The sequence below is a fragment of the Symphalangus syndactylus genome, chromosome 17 (assembly GCF_028878055.3).
Source record: "Symphalangus syndactylus isolate Jambi chromosome 17, NHGRI_mSymSyn1-v2.1_pri, whole genome shotgun sequence".
Classification (NCBI taxonomy): Eukaryota; Metazoa; Chordata; class Mammalia; order Primates; family Hylobatidae; genus Symphalangus; species Symphalangus syndactylus.
Genome location: NC_072439.2, coordinates 56,319,112 through 56,336,904, shown reverse-complemented (window position 1 = coordinate 56,336,904; position 17,793 = coordinate 56,319,112). Strand labels below are relative to the sequence as shown.

Here is a 17,793-nt window from a genome sequence, read left to right as displayed (position 1 = left end):
AATTTAATGAAGTCCAGTTTATCAAATATCCTTTTATGGATCATGCTTTTTGTGTCAAGTCTAATAATTCCTTCCTAGCCTTAGATCTCAAAGATTTTCTCCAATGTTTTTCAAATAAAATTTTTAGTTTTACATTTTACATTTATGATTCATTGTGAGTTAATTTTTGAATAAACTATGAAACAGTTGTAGCTTTTTTTTTTTTTTTTTTTTTTTTTTTGCATGTGGATGTCTAATTTGCCCTAACACTGCTAATTGAAAAGGCTAACTTTCCTCCATTGAATTGTTTTTGTACCTTTGTAAAAAGTCAGTTGGGTATATTTGAGTGAGTCTACATTTGGATTCTCTATTCTGCTTCATTTTTCTATGTCTCTATCCCTCTAGCAACAACACAATTTTGATTATTGTAGCTATATTGAAATTAGATATCCTGACTCCTCCCATTATACAGTCAACTCTCTGTATCTGTGGGTTCCTATATATGAATTCAGCCAACTTTGGATCAAAAATATTCAGATACAAAATTGTGCCTGTACTAAACACATACAGACATTTTTCTTGTCAATATTCCCTAAACAATATAGTAAACAGCTATTGACATGGCATTTACATGATATTAGGTATTATAAGTAATCTAGAGATGATTTTAAAGTATATGGGAGGAGGTGCACAGATTATATACACATATTATGCCATTTTATATAAGAGACTTGAGCATCTGAAGATTTTGCCATCCACAGGAGGTCCTGGAACCAATCCCCCACAGATACCAAAGATCAACTGTATTTATTTTTTCAAAATAATTTTAGCTATTCTGGTTCATGTACCTTTTCATTTTAATTTTAGAATCATCTTGTCTATAACTGCAAAAATATTTTGCTGGGATTTTGATAGGAATTATATTAAATGTATAGATCAATTTCTACAGAATTGATATCTTTACTGTCAAGTCTTCCAGTCCATGGACACAATATGTCTCTTCATTTATTCAGATTGTCAACTTTTTAAAGTGTCATGTAGTTTCCGGTATATTAGTCCTATACATGTTTCATAAGATTTACACCTAAATCTTTAACCTTTTTAGCAATTGTAAATGGTACTGCATTTTTTATTTTGACGTCCAAGTGTTCATTGCTAGTCATAGAAGTACAAATGATTTTGTACATGTATCTTATATCCTGTGGTGACCTCAATCATTGCTTGAGGATTTTTTGTTGATTCCTTGGGATTTTCTACATAAATCAATCATGTCATCTGCAAGTTGCAGCAGTTTCATTTCTTCCTTTCTGGTCTGTACAATTTTTGTTTCCTTTTCTTTTCTTTTTTATTTTTGAGACAGGGTTTCACTCTGTCACTGAGGCTGAGTGCAGTGGCATGATTATGGCTCACTGCAGCCTCAAACCCCCAGGCTCAAGTGATCCTCTCACCTCAGCCTCCTCAGTAGCTGGGATTACAGGCACACACCACCATGCCTAGCTAAATTTTTTTATTTTTTGTACAGATAGAGGTGGAGGCTACAGTGAGCTGTGAGCATAGCACTGCACTCAGCCTGGGTGACAGTGCAAAACCCTATCTGAAATAAGTAAATAAATAAATATTGATGCAGCCTTGAATTTCTGAAAGAAACCCTGCTTAATCATTGTACATAATTCTTTTTATAGATTGCTGAATTCTGTTTGCTAATATTTGTTAAGGATGCTTGCATCTGTATTCATGAATGATACTAATCCATAGTTTTATCTTTTGTACTGTCTGTAGAGTTTTATTATTAGGGTAAAACTAGGTTTATAAAATGAATCAAGAAGTATTCCTTCATCTTACATTTTCTGTAAGAGATTGTGCAGAATTTATACTAATCCTTACTTAAATATTTGCTAGATTTCTCCAGAGAAAACACATAAGCCCAGAGAGATTTCTTTTTGAAGGTTTTTAAGCTATGAGTTTATCTTAATAGTTACAGGGCTGTTCAAATTATCTACTTCGCCTTAGGCACATTGTAGTAGTTTGTGTTTTTCAAGGAATCGATCTATTTCATGTAAGTTGTCAAATTTAAATGTGTAAAGGTGTTTGTAGTATTCCCTTATGATACTTTCAATGGCTGCAGAGCCTGCAGTGATATTCTGTTTCATTCCTAATACTGGTAATCTGTGTCTTCTCTTTGTCATTGCTGCTAGAGATTTTTCAATTTTATCGATCTGTTAAAAAAAAATAACTTTTTGTTTCATTAATTTCCTCTTTGTTTTTCTGTTTTCAATGTCATTGATTTCAGCTTTTATCTATTTTCCTCCTTTATATTTGCTTTCAGTTTATTTTGCTCTTCTTTTTCTAGATTATCAAGGTGGGAGGCTAGACTATTGGTTTAAGACTATTACTCTTTTCTAATGTATGCATTTAGTGCTTTAAATTTCTCTCTCAGATTTTCCCTAGCACAAATTTCAATATGTTATATTTTCATTTTCATTGACTTTTTTTTTTTAATTTCCCTCAAGACTCCCTTTTTAACTCTTAGATGATTTGGAAGTGTTTACTTTAGTTTCCAAGAGCTTGGAGATTGTCTTGCTATCTTTCTGCTATTTATTTCTACCTTATTTCTGTTGTGGTCAGAGAACATACTGTTTAATTGCGTTTCTTTTAAATTCCCTAGGGTTTGTTTTATGGCCTAGATATAGTCTATCTCAGTATATGGTTCATGGGCACTTGAAAATAATGTGTATTCTGTTGCTGTTGGATGGAGTGTCCTATAAATGAAAATTTTCTATCTATAACATTTTCTACAAATGTTGATTAGATCTTATTGATTAATGGTGCTCTTCTACACTCTTGCTGATTTCCTTTCTAGTTATCCTATGAATTGTTGTGAGAGAGGGGTTGAAGTCTCCAACTGTATTTGTAAATTTGACTATTTCTCCTTTCAGTTCTATCAGTTTGGCTTTATATATTTAACAGTTCTGTTGCTTGCTCTATACATATTTAGGATTGCTGTGTCTTCTAAGTGGATTGATCGCTTTATTATCATATAGTAATTTTCCCTGTCTCTGATAACTTTCTTTGGTCTGAAGTCTATTTTATCTGATATTAATATAGCCACTCTTGTTTTTCCTTTGATTGATGTTTGCATGATAGATCTTCTTTTTTTACTTTCAACCTGCTTATATTATTATATTTGAAATGAGTTTCTTATAGACAATATATAATTGAGTTGTGTTTTTAATCCATTCTGGCAATGTCTGGCTTTCAATTGGTTTATTTAGACTATAAGAATAAACTACTGCAGAGGAATCTGCTGTCTAATTCAGAGATAAAGATTGTAGGAATCATGTTTTATTATCTAGCTCTTCCTAGTCTCAACTACTGGACTAGACACTAGGATTAGAAAGCTTAAAAACATCTTGGATTCCTCTCTTACTCACCTTCCAATAATAACTAACATTTATGGAGCGCTTACTATGTATGAGGCACTCCCCTAATCATTTCACATGAATTAACTCATTTAATCTTTATATTTTGCAAGTGAGACAACTGAGGCTTAGAGAAGTAAGGATTATAGAGATAGTGACTCAGATGTATGCAACTCCACAGCAGTACTTCACCACTACCCTCCACAGCCTCAATAGTTTTGCCTTTGCAATACTTTTATAGTCCAACCCACGTTTGCCATTTTTGCTACCTACTGAAGTTCAGATCTTGTTTTTTCTTTCCACATATGATTTTAGAAACCTTCTATTGGCGCTCCCTTCCACCACACTCTCCTTTCTCCAATTCATCTTAGATCCTCAGTGGCATCATGGAAAGGATTTGGAATGCAAGCTGAATTTAGATCGCAGTGAAAACTTTACCTTCCTATATTACCTGGGCAAGTTAGTTAATCTCTTCACATTTAAATTTATTTGTTTGCAAAATGTAAATAATTTTACCACCTGTGTGATTATCTTATATATTTCACATGCAGTAGATTTCACATGTAATATGGTTTGGCGGTGTCCCCACCTAAATCTCATCTTGAATTTTATTTCCCATAATGCCCACCCATCATGAGAGGAACCCGGTAGGAGGTAATTGAATCATGGGGGTAGTTACCCCCATGCTGCTGTTCTCGTGATAGTGAGTGGATTCTCATGAGATCTGATGATTTTTTAAGGGGCATTTCCCCCTTTTGCTCAGCACTTCTTGCTGCCACCATGTGAAGAGGGATGTGCTTGCGTCCTCTTCCACCTCTTCTAAGTTTCCTGAGGCCTCCCCAGCCATGCTGAACTGTGAGTCAATTAAATCTCTTTCCTTTATAAATTACCTAGCCTCGGATGTGTCTTTATTAGCAGCATGAGAACCAGCTAATACAACATGTAAAATGCCAAGTGCAGTGCCAGCATATAGTAGACACTTCATATATATTCATTACCTTCCCTTATTACCTCCCTATGACTCAATTATATCATCTATGAGTTCAGGATAATTACTATCTCTATTTTTTAAGATTGTTGTGAATATTAAATAAGAAAGTGCATAGACAGTGCTTAGCAAGAAGGTTGATACAAGGCTCTTATTCAGCAGGATCAGTAAATATTTTGGGGGATGGATATCAGTCCTAAAAATCTGTTACTCAGTTGTTAGAGTTTTCATCATCAAAAAGAATAAGCTGGCCAGATGCTGTGGCACATGCCTGTAATCCTAGCACTGTGGGAGGCCAAGGAGAGCAGATTATCTGAGGTCAGGAGCTCAAGACCAGCCTGGCCAACATGACAAAACCCTTTATCTACTAAAAATACAAAAATTTAGCCAGGCGTGGTGGGGCACACCTGTAATACCAGCTACTCGGGAGGCTGAGGCATGAGAATCACTTGAAGGAGGCAGAGATTGTAGTGAGCCAAGATTGTGCCACTCACTCCAGCCTGAGTGACAGAGTGACACTCCATCTCAAAAAAAAAAAAAAGAAAAGAAAAGAAAAGAAAAAAGAAAAAGAAAAGAAAAACCTTAATTTGTAGCTTGAAGACCTTTGAGGATTAACTGTGAAATGTGTGAAAATTCTTAGCACATTTCATGCCTCTTATAGACCCTTGATGAAGGCCCTCATTTTCTTGCCCTTTTTCTCTCTTTCCTTGAGGAATTCATGTGTTTTCTCTAATTTGTGTTCATTAAATATTTAAATGAAAATGACAGAATGACACAAGGTATATTCTGCGAGTTGAATATGTGAAAACAGTAACTACATAGTTTTGCATATTGAATAAAAAATAAATTCCAAAAAGTAAATTATCAAAAATCTACTTTTGTTTTTCTCACAAAGTTCTTGTTCTTAGTGCTATTTTTTTCCCTCTCAATGTCCTTATCTCTACTAATCATCTTAAATGGTCGTGTTCCACTTAAATTCCTCAATGTCTGTAATTTAAGAGGCCTAAAGTCACCTAAATCACCTAATGATCATCTACATGAGTTTAATTGAGATTAAAATTGTCAGTCATTCGGGTTACTCATGAGTTAGTGACAGAATTCTACCTTCTAGGTCAGAAAACCTACAACTGACTCTTAGCTAGAGCAGATTTCTTTTAAAATAACAACATGATACAAATAATAGAAAGAGCACTTAACTGAGAGTTAAGAAACCTTGAGTCCTGATGCCAGTCCTGATACTATCTGTGTGGCCCTGGGCAAGTGTTTGACCTCTCTGGGTATGAGTTCTTGTTTCATAAAATAAGAAATTAAAATGCCATGGTTTCTGATAAGTGCCATGATCCTAGGTGCTATATAATGTCTTTCTAAAATTGAATGATTCAGATTATCAACAGACTACTTCACCTTCTTAGGAGAAAAATTTTCTGCAACTCTTTTTATATTATAATTTCACCCTGGATTCACCTGAAGGCTCATAGTGAAGAAATCAAAACATTCAATGTGACGAAGGTCAGTAAGTGTGAATCAATTATCACAGAAGATTATGTGTGCTAGTGTGTTCACATGGCATGGTGTCTTCTCCTGGAGCATTTGTGTGGCTTAAAGACTGTTCTTTATTACCAAATAAAAAAGCTCCTTGCCACCTACACTCAAGAATATAGCAATAATGGATTATCATTATTCCTGACAGCATATGCTAATTCATAGACTTTTAAATGAAAAGAAAGCAGAGACTACAAAATGAATCATTTTATGCTCTCTGAATGTATCATTCTTTATCATGCAATAACTTTCACATACAATTCAGTGCCATAATATTCTATTTTCATAAAAACCATCTATTCTAATATGACCTTCTGATGTGCTTGTAACTATCATCATTTATTATATAAAGCTGTTTAAGTATAAATTTTAAACAGCAATGTTTTAAAAGATGATCCTATTTTTTGTGCGAAAAGTTAAAATATGGAATCTGAAAAGGACATAAGGTCAGTGTTGCCAATTTATGCACACTTTTGTTTATCCATTCAATAAATATTTTTGAGGGCCTGTCATATGCCAGACACTGTTATAGGTAGGAGAGAAGACAAAGATCAACAAGAGAATGTTCACTTCTTTTGAAGAGATTACATCATATGTGGATTTGACAGAAAGGGCCACATAGCCTCAGTGTCCAGAAAAAGGTGGTCTGTTGTAGGACTTCTAAAAATAAGTTTTTTTCCAAATGTATTTTTGTACTGTTTGCATACAAAATGGAATTAGTTTCCTAGGGCTGCCGTAACAAATTATCACAAATTAAGATGGTTGAAAACAACAAAAATTTGTTGTCTCACATTTCTAGAAACCAGAAGTCTGAAATAGGGTGTTGGGAAGACCATGCTCCCTCTATAAGCTCTTGGGGAGGATCCTTTCTTGCCTCTCCCTAGCTTCTGGTGGCTCCCAGAAATGCTTGGTGTTCCTTGGCTGGTGACAGCATAACTCCAATTGTTATCTGCATCTTCACATGACTGTCTTACCCCAGGTACATCTGCAGCCAAATTTCCCTCTTCTTAAAAGGGTAAGAGTCATTGGATAAGGCCCATCCTCCTTCAGTATGACCTCATACAACTTGCTTACACCTGCAAAAACCCTATTTCCAAATAAGGTCATATTCACAGTTTACAGGGGAACACGAATTTGAAGGGGGATGCTATTCAACTCATTACAAACATGAACATAAATTAAACCAATATTAACAGTTTTTGTATCATATTCTACTTCTTTCAATTAATGTTCATTTTCTGTTAAGACACTATTGCCTTACTTTTGAAGTTTCTTTTTGAAGTTGTCCTTAAACTTTTTGAATGATTTTCAAATATGTTGGCTACATTGTGGTTTGTGACTCAAGTTGTATAGTATTTCCTTGTTTGTTGTTATTGTTTCCTGAGATGAGACTCTTTACTTGAACTTTACATTGACAGTTTGTTGGACTCAAATGTTTATAACAGTTTTCTAGTAAAATTAGTGAGGATAATCTGACTTATTACAGACACTGGACACTTTGAGAGTGCTATAAATATTTGTCTTACTAGAACCATAGGATTATTTAATCACTTTTCGTTTCAGATAATTTTAAAATATTTCTTTCCAGTCATAAGTGCCATTCTCTACATTTTTTCTTTTTCTTTCTTTTTTTTGGGGGTGGTGGGGGTGGGGACAAGGTCTTACTGTCACCCAGGTTGGAATGCAGTGGCGTGATCATGGCTCACGGCAGCCTCTATCTCCTGGGCTCAAGTGATGCTCCTACCTCAGCCTCTGCAGTAGCTGGCACTACAGAAACACACACTACCATGCCCATCTAATTTAAAGAATTTTTTTAGAGACAGGGTCCCACTATGTTGCCCAGGCTTGTCTCAAATTTCTGGGCTCATGTGATTCTACTTCTTCAGTCTCCCAAAGTGCTGACTGACAAAGGGATTACAGGGATGAACAACTGCACCCAGACTCTCTACCCTTTTCAAATGTGAATGGGAAATTAGCTATACCCCAATTGAGATTCTCATTCTAGTCAGCCAAACCATTAGGGCAAATTTTTGAAATAGTGCCCTCTACCCAACTTGTCTCCTGTCTCTTAAACTAAAAATAGAACAAACCCCAACACATACTCCAGATGATGAACCCCGTGGCTACCTACCAGCATCCACCATCAACAACACACACTCAGTACCCTACCCCTACCTCCTGGATGCCTTTCTAGTAATGTTTTGTAATCTCTGCCTCCCTCACTACCTAATAAACTTCCTTGATCAAAAGAGTAATCATGATAATGAGAAAATAATTTAGAAATATATAATTACTGAAAGTGAAATGCCAAGCCACTATTCACTCCCAGAGGAAATAATTCCTGGTGTGTAGCCTCTCAAACTTTTTTCTATGCCTGTCATATATAGGTGTGCTTGTATGTCTGTGAATCTATTTTCATTCCTGTACATGCTTAATTTTCTGGGCTGATTTCTCATGATTATTTTTAACACGAAAACTAGATCATACTATACACATCGTTTCGCAATTTGCTTGCTTTTATATCTTAAAATATATGGAAATTATTTTACTGTGGCAGAACTTACAGCCTTACCTCATCTGTTCAAGATAGCTTTTCAGAACATACCTGTATCACAATTTATTAAACTATTTTCTAAATGTAGATCTTTAGATTGTTTCTAATTTGGGGCTTACAAAAGTGCTGAAATAAACAAACATGATGTTCTGGTATTTGGAGGAACCGACTCACAGACATAGGATCAATGGTAAGTATATGTAGTTTTTATTTTATAGTCAAATACACAATCAAAATATACTCTAAAGGTGGCATCAATCTTTTTATTTCTGCTGTTTTTTTTTCTATTTATGTTTTGTGGAGGGCATTCTGAAAAGCTAAAATGACCATTGTTTTTACTTACTTTTAAAATTATTTGTGAGGCCGGGCATGGTGGCCATGTGTAATCCTAGCACTTTGGGAGGCTGAGGAGGGTGAATCACCTGAGGTCAGGAGTTCAAGACCAGCCTGGCCAACATGGTAAAACCCTGTCTTTACTAAAAATACAAAAATTAGCCAGTCTTGGTGGAGCATGCCTTTAATCCCAGCTACTTGAGAGGCTAAGGCACAAGAATCACTTGAACTTGGGAGATGGAGGTTTCAGTGATCTGAGATCGCATGTACTACCACACTCCAGCCTGGGTAACAGAGCAAAACTCTGTCTCAATAAAAAAAAATAATAATTTTTAAAAAATGGTAAAATTGCACATACTTTTATGTGTTTACTCTCCATTTTTCTTTGTTTTGCCCACTTCCCTTTTTCATTTTTCTACTAGATTGTTTATCTTACCGATTTAGAAGAATTCTCCATAGCATCACTATTAAACTTTGTTCTATATAGACTACAAATATATTCTTCTAAGCTGCCTTAAGTCTTTCACTTTTGTTTATAGCATATATTTCTATACAGACATTTTAAAGTCTTTTGCAATCAAATCTGTCCATCTTTTAGTTTGTGGTTTCCAGTTTTCATTCCAGATTTGGAAAGATCTTACTCACTCAGCACTTTAAAAGAATTATTAAGAATTTTTTAAAATTTTTTGCAGGTAACATGAGAAAGCTATCAACTTAATTTTGTAATGGATAATGAAAAATATGTAAAAAGTTTATTTGAATAACTTATTCTGTTTTTTGTTTGTTTGTTTTTAAAGTATAATTACTCTGCTAATTTTGAAATGCCATCTTCAGAGTACACTATATCTACTTTCTTGGCTGTCTGTTTTCCTTGATGGATTTACCAAATCTTGTGATGAACACCCTGTATTAATTGCTGTAGCTATGCACTATACTTGGGAATCCACCTTATTGTTTGTTTCCAAGTTTTCTTGGTTATCTGCAAGCTTTTACCCCTGCAACTATATCTTAAGAGAAACTTCCAAAATAAAATTTCAGTGGAACTTTTATTAATATTGTATTAAATCAATAAATTAAAAGAAAATGCCAGAGTCTCGAGATAGTTTTCTCATGCAGAAACATTATTCTTTCTCTCTTACTTATTCAACACTTCTTTTATTATTGCTGTTTTTTCTTCATAAAGTCTCACATACTTCTATAGTATTGTTGCTATTTTGGATGGTACCTTTTAAAAATTATTTTTTGATTGGCAATAGCTATTGATTTCTTAATATTTTTACCTAAAATTCAGCCACCTTACTAAACTCTCTATTTTTTTTAGATTACTTCTCCAGAATTTTCTAGGAAGATAATATTTTCATCTGTAAATTACAATAATGTTGTCTCTTCCTGCTCATTATATATATACATTTCTTATTTTTTTCTTGATTTTTTGCACAGCCAGGACCTCTAGAACAATGTTAGACAATAATATGGATATTATCTATAAAAATTGAGCCCTGCTCTGGGAAGGATTATCAAGTCTTCTTTTTTCTCACCCTACCTACGTTAGGCACCCCATTCCATAGTCTTATAATACCCCAGCCTGGGTCTATTGTAGCATCAAACACATGGACATGCAATTGTTTATGAGCTTGAGCATTTCTGTATTCTATGGGCTCTTAAGGTATGAAAGTCTCATCGTTGCATTGCTTTGGACCTACCGGCTAACCCAGTTCTTAGTACATAATAGTGGTTCAATTAGTTTGTCCTCTTACCTTTTTTTTTTTTTTTTGAGATGGAGTCTTGCTCTGTCACCCAGGCTGGAGTGCAGTGGCGCTATCTTGGATCACTGCAAGCTCCGCCTCCCGGGTTTACGCCATTCTCCTGCCTCACCCTCCCAAGTAGCTGGGACTACAGGCACCCGCCACCACACCTGGCTAATTTTTGCATTTTTAGTAGAGATGTGGTTTCACCATGTTAGCCAGGCTGGTCTCAAACTCCTGACCTCAGGTGATCCGCCCACCTCAGCCTCCCAATCTCTTAGCTTTTAACTCTATATTAGTCTTCACTCCATATTCCTAAGAGAGGTGGAAGACTCTGTCAGCTTCCTCCTTGTATCTGTATCCCTATTACTTCTCTTTCAGTTCAAGCTCCTATTTTCTCTTACCTAGAGAAATGTTTCTCTAACTTAGATAATATACTAGTCCCTTGTAAAGGAAAAAACTTTATGAATCTTGCTGTCAAATCAAATTTTTGTGATTTTGCTTAAAGATATACAAACAAAATTGGTGTAAACTTCTTACACTTATAGTTCTTATACAAATCTAAAACCAAACCAAATTTTTACATTTACTACTTTCAAAACCAGCATAATTAAAATGACCAAATTAAAGTGACAGTAATGTTTTGCCAAAACTAACCTATCAATTTTGAATTAATAATATAAAGATGTACACTTAGATCTGTTTCTATATAATCTGTCTCTGTGTTTTTCCCTCGTTTTTTAGTTGTGGTAAAATTTGAAAATGAAATCTACTATCTTAACGATTTTTTTTTCTTTTTTTGAGACAGAGTCTCGCTCTGTCGCCCAGGCTGGAGGGCAATGGCATGATCTCGGCTCACTGCAACCTCTGCCTCCCAGGTTCAAGCAATTCTTCTGCCTCAGCCTCCCAAGTAGCTGGGATTACAGGCGCGTACCACCACACCCAGCTAATTTTTGTATTTTTAGTAGAGACGGGGATTCACCATGTTGGTCAGGCTGGTCTCAAACTCCCAACCTTGTGATCCACCCACCTCAGCCTCCCAAAGTGCTGGGATTACAGGCGTGAGCCACCGTGCCTGGCCGTTATCTTAACTATTTTTAAGGGTACAGTTCAGTGGTATTAAGTACATTTATATTGCTGTGAACTATCACCACCATTCATCTCCAGAACTCTTTTCCTCTTGCAAAACAGAAACTCTACCCATTAAACAATCACTCTCCATTCCTTCTTCCCTCCAGCCCCTGGAAACCATCATTCTACTTTCTGTCTTTATATTTTGACTACTCTAAGTACCTCATGTAACTGGAATCATACAGTATTTGTCTTTTGGTGACTAGCTTATTTCACTTAGCATAATACCTTCAAATTTCTATGTTGTAACATATGCCCAAATTTTCTTTCTTTTTAAGATTGAATAATGTCCCATTTTTTATATATGACATATATTAATATTTTATATGATATACAATATATTAATATTATATATGATATAATATATATGATATAATATATTAATATATGATATATAATATTTATATATGATATATAATATATAATTTAAATACTATTAATTAATGATTAATATATTAATATTAATGTGTTATTAATATTATATAATATATAATAATATATTATATATGCTATATATATACACCATATTTTGCTATCCATTTATTCATCAATGGATATGGGTTGCTTTCATATTTTACCTATTATAAATAATGCTGCTATGAACAAATATCTCTTTGAGACCCTATTTTCAATTCTTTTGAGTATCTGCCCAGAACTGGAATTCCTGGATCACTTGGTAATTTTATTTTTAATTTTTTAAGAAAATTCCATATTATTTTCCATATCAGCTGTATCATTTCACACTCCCACCAAAAGTGCTCACATGTTCCAATTTCTCTACATCCTTAACAACATTTGTTATTTTCTATTTTGATAGTAGCCATCCTAATGCGTGTGAGGTGGTATCTCATTATAGTTTTGACCTGCATTTGTCTAATGATTAGTGATGCTCAGCATCTTTTTATGTGCTTTTCGGCTATTTGCGTGTTTTCTTTTGAGAAATGTCTATTCAAGTTTCTTGGCCATTTTTTAATTATGTTGTTTATTTTTTGTTGTTGTTGTCTATGGTTTTACCTCTATAACTCTCATATAAACACTACTTGTTTGAATAAGAATGTTTCATGAAATGATTTTAATAACTCGAGACTTTGTGTGCTCTTTCAGAAAAATCAGACTTCATATATAGCCAGACTCTGGCACTATGCAATTCTCAAATGCCAATTTTAATGAGCTGTCATTTGATAAGTCAGTAAAGCTTGTTTGTTCATTTTAAGGTAAGGTTAGCATGGGGAAGTTATTGAAATCTGCATTGTGTGGATGCATAAAATCAGGTGCAGGAAAATTCTTCATTACTTTTGCTTTTATATCAACTACTTATCAGTGATGCAAGTTGGCACATATAATGACATAATTATGCTGTTAGAGCTCTAGCAAAAGTTTCTTTAAGATAGCCATGCCTATACTGCTGGGTACTGTCTAATAACTCAGTTTTATCATCACATTATTAAGTTTTAGAAACATTTTTTAAGCACCAAGTTTGGTTTTTTTTTTAAATTCCGTAATAAAGTAAAATGTCAGAAAGTTCAGCTTTCAAATTAACTATATCTCTTAGGCTGTATTTATAATTCACATTATTAAATAATAATATTATTCTTAAATTTATAATTCACATTATTGAATGATATTATTAAATGACAGCCAAATTTTCTGATTGAATAATGTTTCAGTCAATTTTGATTTAGGAAAAAAAGCAGAAGTTTCAGTCTTTGATAACAAAACTGTTTTCTCAGGATGGAAAGTTTTCAATATAACCCTTTAACTTGTGATTTATCACTCAGAAAGCAAGGTTTTAAAATTGTAAATCTTGGCCAGGCACGATGGCTCACGGCTGTAATCCCAGCACTTTGGGAGGCTGAGGCAGGCAGATCATGAGGTCAGAAGTTCGAGACCAGCCTGGCCAACATAGTGAAACCCTGTCTCTACTAAAAATACAGAAACTAGCCGGGTGTGGTGGCACACACCTGTAGTCTCAGCTACTCGGGAGCCTGAGGCAGGAGAATCATTTGAACCCAGGAGGCAGAGGTTGCAGTGAGCCAAGACGGTGCCATTGCACTTCCAGCATGGGTAACAGAGCAAGACTCTGTCTCAAAAACAAACAATCAAAACTGTAAATCTTTTCTTGATTTTTAAGATCAATTTCACATGTCCCCCCTCCACAATATGAAATCTCCCTACCCGAGATAGTTATTCCTTGGACCTTATAGAACTTGGTACCTATCTCTGTTACTACATTTAGAACTAAAATTTTTATTTTTTGTTTCTTTACATGACTTTCTCATCCAATCATCTGTGGGGTCTTAAGAGATAGCATCTCCATACATCCAATGCAAGCTCAGAATCATGTACATCCTTACTTAGCAAATGTTTAACAAGTGGATGTATAATAATAGGAATGAAACCTACTAAACCTACTTCTCTTTTGCCAAAAGTTGCCACCACTCAAATATTAATAGTAGTCTGATGCTGTGATGAACCTGTGTGGTCCCTCTGTCTCACTTACTTCAGCCAGCATTACACATGTAGAGTCAATGAAGTTCTTTGTCTTGGCAGACGGCTGGACTGAACATTATAGTGTAAATTTTCAAAATTTCCAAAACTTTATTGTGTAAGGCTCTACAGTTAGGTTCCTAGGTCTCCTTCTGAGTAAAGAGAATTCAAGACCACTCCACAGAGAATCACCAGGAACTGATCATATGTCTCAAACAGCCCAGACTGTATTTTTTTCTAGTCTCTCAATTCAAGAAGTAGAGCATGGGCCAGGCACGGTGGCTCATGCCTGTAATCCCAGCACTCTGGGAGGCAGAGGCGGGAGGATCACGAGGTCAGGAGAACGAGACCATCCTGGCTAACGTAGTGAAACCCTGTCTCTACTAAAAATATACAAAAAAATTAGCCGGGCGTGGTGGTGGGCGCCTGTAGTCCCAGCTACTTGGGAGGCTGAGGCAGGAGAATGGCGTGGACCCGGGAGGCAGAGCTTGCAGTGAGCCAAGATCGAGCCACTGCACTCCAGCCTGGGCGACAAAGGGAGACTTCGTCTCAAAAAAAAAAAAAAAAGTAGAGCATGAAGTCACCCCCAGTGAAACTCATTCTTTTTCAAACTTCTTTAAATAGAAAATAATCTAAACTGTTCTCCAATAGTGAGAACCTGTCTTCCTCTAGCCAGTGTTGGGTCCAGATTGAAAATGCCCATAGCAAGTAGAGTGATCAATCTCCCACTGCCCCGACTCCTGCCCATTTGTCTAAGACTGAGGGATTTCCTGGGATGCAGAAATTTCAGTGCTAAATATGGGACAGTCCCAGGAAAATTAAGAAAGCTGCTCATCCTAAATTGGAAAAATATCATTATCTCCCATGCCAGTTCCCCAGGTGGACAGACATATTTAGGCCAATCCAATTAGTAACGGTAGGTTTTACAGGTGGTAAGCACTTATAAAAAAAAAGTGTCTGTTTACCTCCACCACCACCCCTTTTTTTCTGGACTACATTTCTTTAGTTAGAGCAATCAATCCCAAACTTTAGTATGCAATAGAATCACCTGAAGGGCTTGTTAAAATACAGATTGCTTGACTCTGTACCTGGGTTGAGACCTAATTGAGTAGGTCTGGGATAATGCTAAAAACCTGTATTTCTGACAAGTTACCAGAAGCTGCTGATGATGCTGGGTTGGAGACTCAGTTTTGAGAATTACTGCTCTAGAAGTTTGGTACATTATCATCTTCTGGGACTAACACATAATCAAAAATCAAAACATGTCAGTTGAAAGTATGAAGACATGAATCAGCAATAAAAAGTACAGACTATTTTAAGAATCAATCTTATTTTCTTCATTTCTGAAGCACCTCTCTGTGGTAAGTACAGTTTTAAAAAAATCTTAATACACAAAGCATAATGGAAAATGTTTACACTTTTAGGCAAGTTTTTGAAAGAGGTGGAATAGTATTCTTTATTATTGGGTTTACTTTAATGACTGATTTCTCTGTGGAAAAGTATGCTCTTTGTAGCGCAGTTCTGGTGACATTTGGTTCCTCTTATGTATGCTCATCCCCAACAGTTGAAATATCTTTTGTCCTTAAGTCACCGTTTCACAGTTATCATTTACTTTGGCATACTAAACAGAAAAAAAAGTTCATGTTGATAACACAGTCTACATTTCTTCCAACTTTTTCAAACGTTTTAATGTAACTGAGTATGTAACAAAAATATAAAAGTAATTTCAGATTGTAAATATGCATTCAATTTTATGTTCAAATTCTGCATTTGAAAACATCTATTGCTTCCCATCAGTACACGCCTTTGCTTTTAACTGGGGAAATATGCCCCTCATCTTCAAATAAAGTTTCCTAACTACCCTCATTAAATGTCTGATTTGACCTAGGAGAAACTGAGGTATGGTGCTTTGGTGGCAGTATTTAAATCCCGTATATGTAAAATGTTTCTAGGGAAATGGATCTGAAATAGAAAACTTTATCATTCTGATGAACAAAATGAATTTCTGAATGTCTCAACCTCAGAAACTAGCTTTCAATAATAACAATTTTGTTTTTGTCCCCAGCGTTCCAGTGGTGCCCTTGCCATTCCCTTGTGTGCATTCCAGGGGACTGTGTCTCTCCATGCACCTACAGGGAAAACCCTATCTCTTTCTACCTATGAGGTAAGTGCAGAAGGGCAAAAAATAACTCCAGCCTCTAAGAAAATAGAAGTCTATCGATCGAAAAGTGTTGGCCATGAACCAAACTCAGAAGATTCTTCATCCACGTTTGTGGACACCAGTGTGAAAATACACTTGGAGGTTCTTGAAATTTGCGATAATGAAGAGGCCTTGGACACTGTGTCAATCATTAGTAACATCAGCCAGTCCTCCACACAAGTCAGATCTCCATCCCTACGTTACTCCAGGAAAGAAAACAGATTTGTTTCATGTGATCTAGGGGAAACGGCCTCATACTCCCTCTTTTTGCCCACCAGTAATCCTGATGGTGATATCAATATCTCCATTCCAGACACCGTAGAAGCACACAGGCAGAACAGTAAAAGGCAGCATCAAGAGAGGGATGGCTACCAGGAGGAAATCCAGTTGTTAAATAAAGCTTACAGAAAAAGAGAGGAAGAAAGCAAGGGTAGTTAGTGGGTATTTGGTCTAACAGGAGCAAGAATGGATCTGCAACATCAACTGTGAAACTAACACCTTAGTTATGAGACTGATTTCCTTTTATTTGTTGGTTTACATAAGTTTTACTGATTTAATAGTTAATTTTTTTGTGGGAACAGTTGGAACTAGTGTAAACACTCAAGTGCATTTGATGTGTTACCTAAAGATCACACACTGTGGTAATGAAAAGATTTTACTTCTTATCTGATTTCCAAAAAATATTTTATAAATCAAATGTTGACCTAGTTTACTAATGTTTTTGCTTGTTTGTCAACTTCCTAGTAAACAGAAAATTGTATAAACTCAGTGACTATACTGTTCCATGCATATGTTTCTATATATCATGTTGGCTTTTACTGCAAAGGGGAAAAAAGAGGAATTTTGGGAATGGAAGAAATGTAACAAAACCCCAAATTGTATTTGAAGGACCTTGCCTAAATGTGGCTAGCAAAACAAGCTTATTACACTTACTGCTTTAGCTTTACGTCCTTCTGTAAAATGAAAAATTAGCTTCCAACTGGGAAACACGCATGTTCCTAGTCTATAGATAGTTGTTTCCTTCATTTCTACCAAATATAAATTGTTTACTGTTTTTTTCTTTTTTCTTACCTATAACAGTTTTCCTTTCATCTTTTCAGTATGTCAAGACTGTCCCATAAAACAAATATTTTGTGTGTTAGAGGTGGAATTAGAAGTATCTTTAACTCAAACATTATTGGAAAAAAGTTGTAATTGTGTAATTGTATACTTTATCCTAAAGTTGTTTCTTTTTTTTTTTAACTCGAGTGGAAATTTGGGAAAAATACTGGCAGATTCAGTTATGAGAGGTGCATCCAAACATGGTAGGCTTCTGGATACAGCTGACCAAAATCCTCTAAGTCTAAAACAAAAGTACCTGTTTTTAAAGCTGTGGATTGGGAGAACTTTCTTGGTCATTCTTGAAATAGAAAAGT

The 17,793-nt window shown here is 35.4% G+C and overlaps 1 protein-coding gene across 1 annotated transcript in view; it reads left to right on the top strand.

The window, feature by feature from the left end:
* GPR149 (G protein-coupled receptor 149) overlaps window positions 1–17,070 on the top strand; it is a 95,776-nt gene extending 78,706 nt beyond the window's left edge. The window contains exon 4 of the mRNA XM_063620267.1: window positions 16,244–17,070. Coding sequence (XP_063476337.1) covers window positions 16,244–16,816 — 573 coding nt within the window. The 3' untranslated portion in view covers window positions 16,817–17,070. The remainder of the gene's footprint in view (window positions 1–16,243) is intronic.
* The last annotated feature ends 723 nt before the right edge of the window (window positions 17,071–17,793 follow it).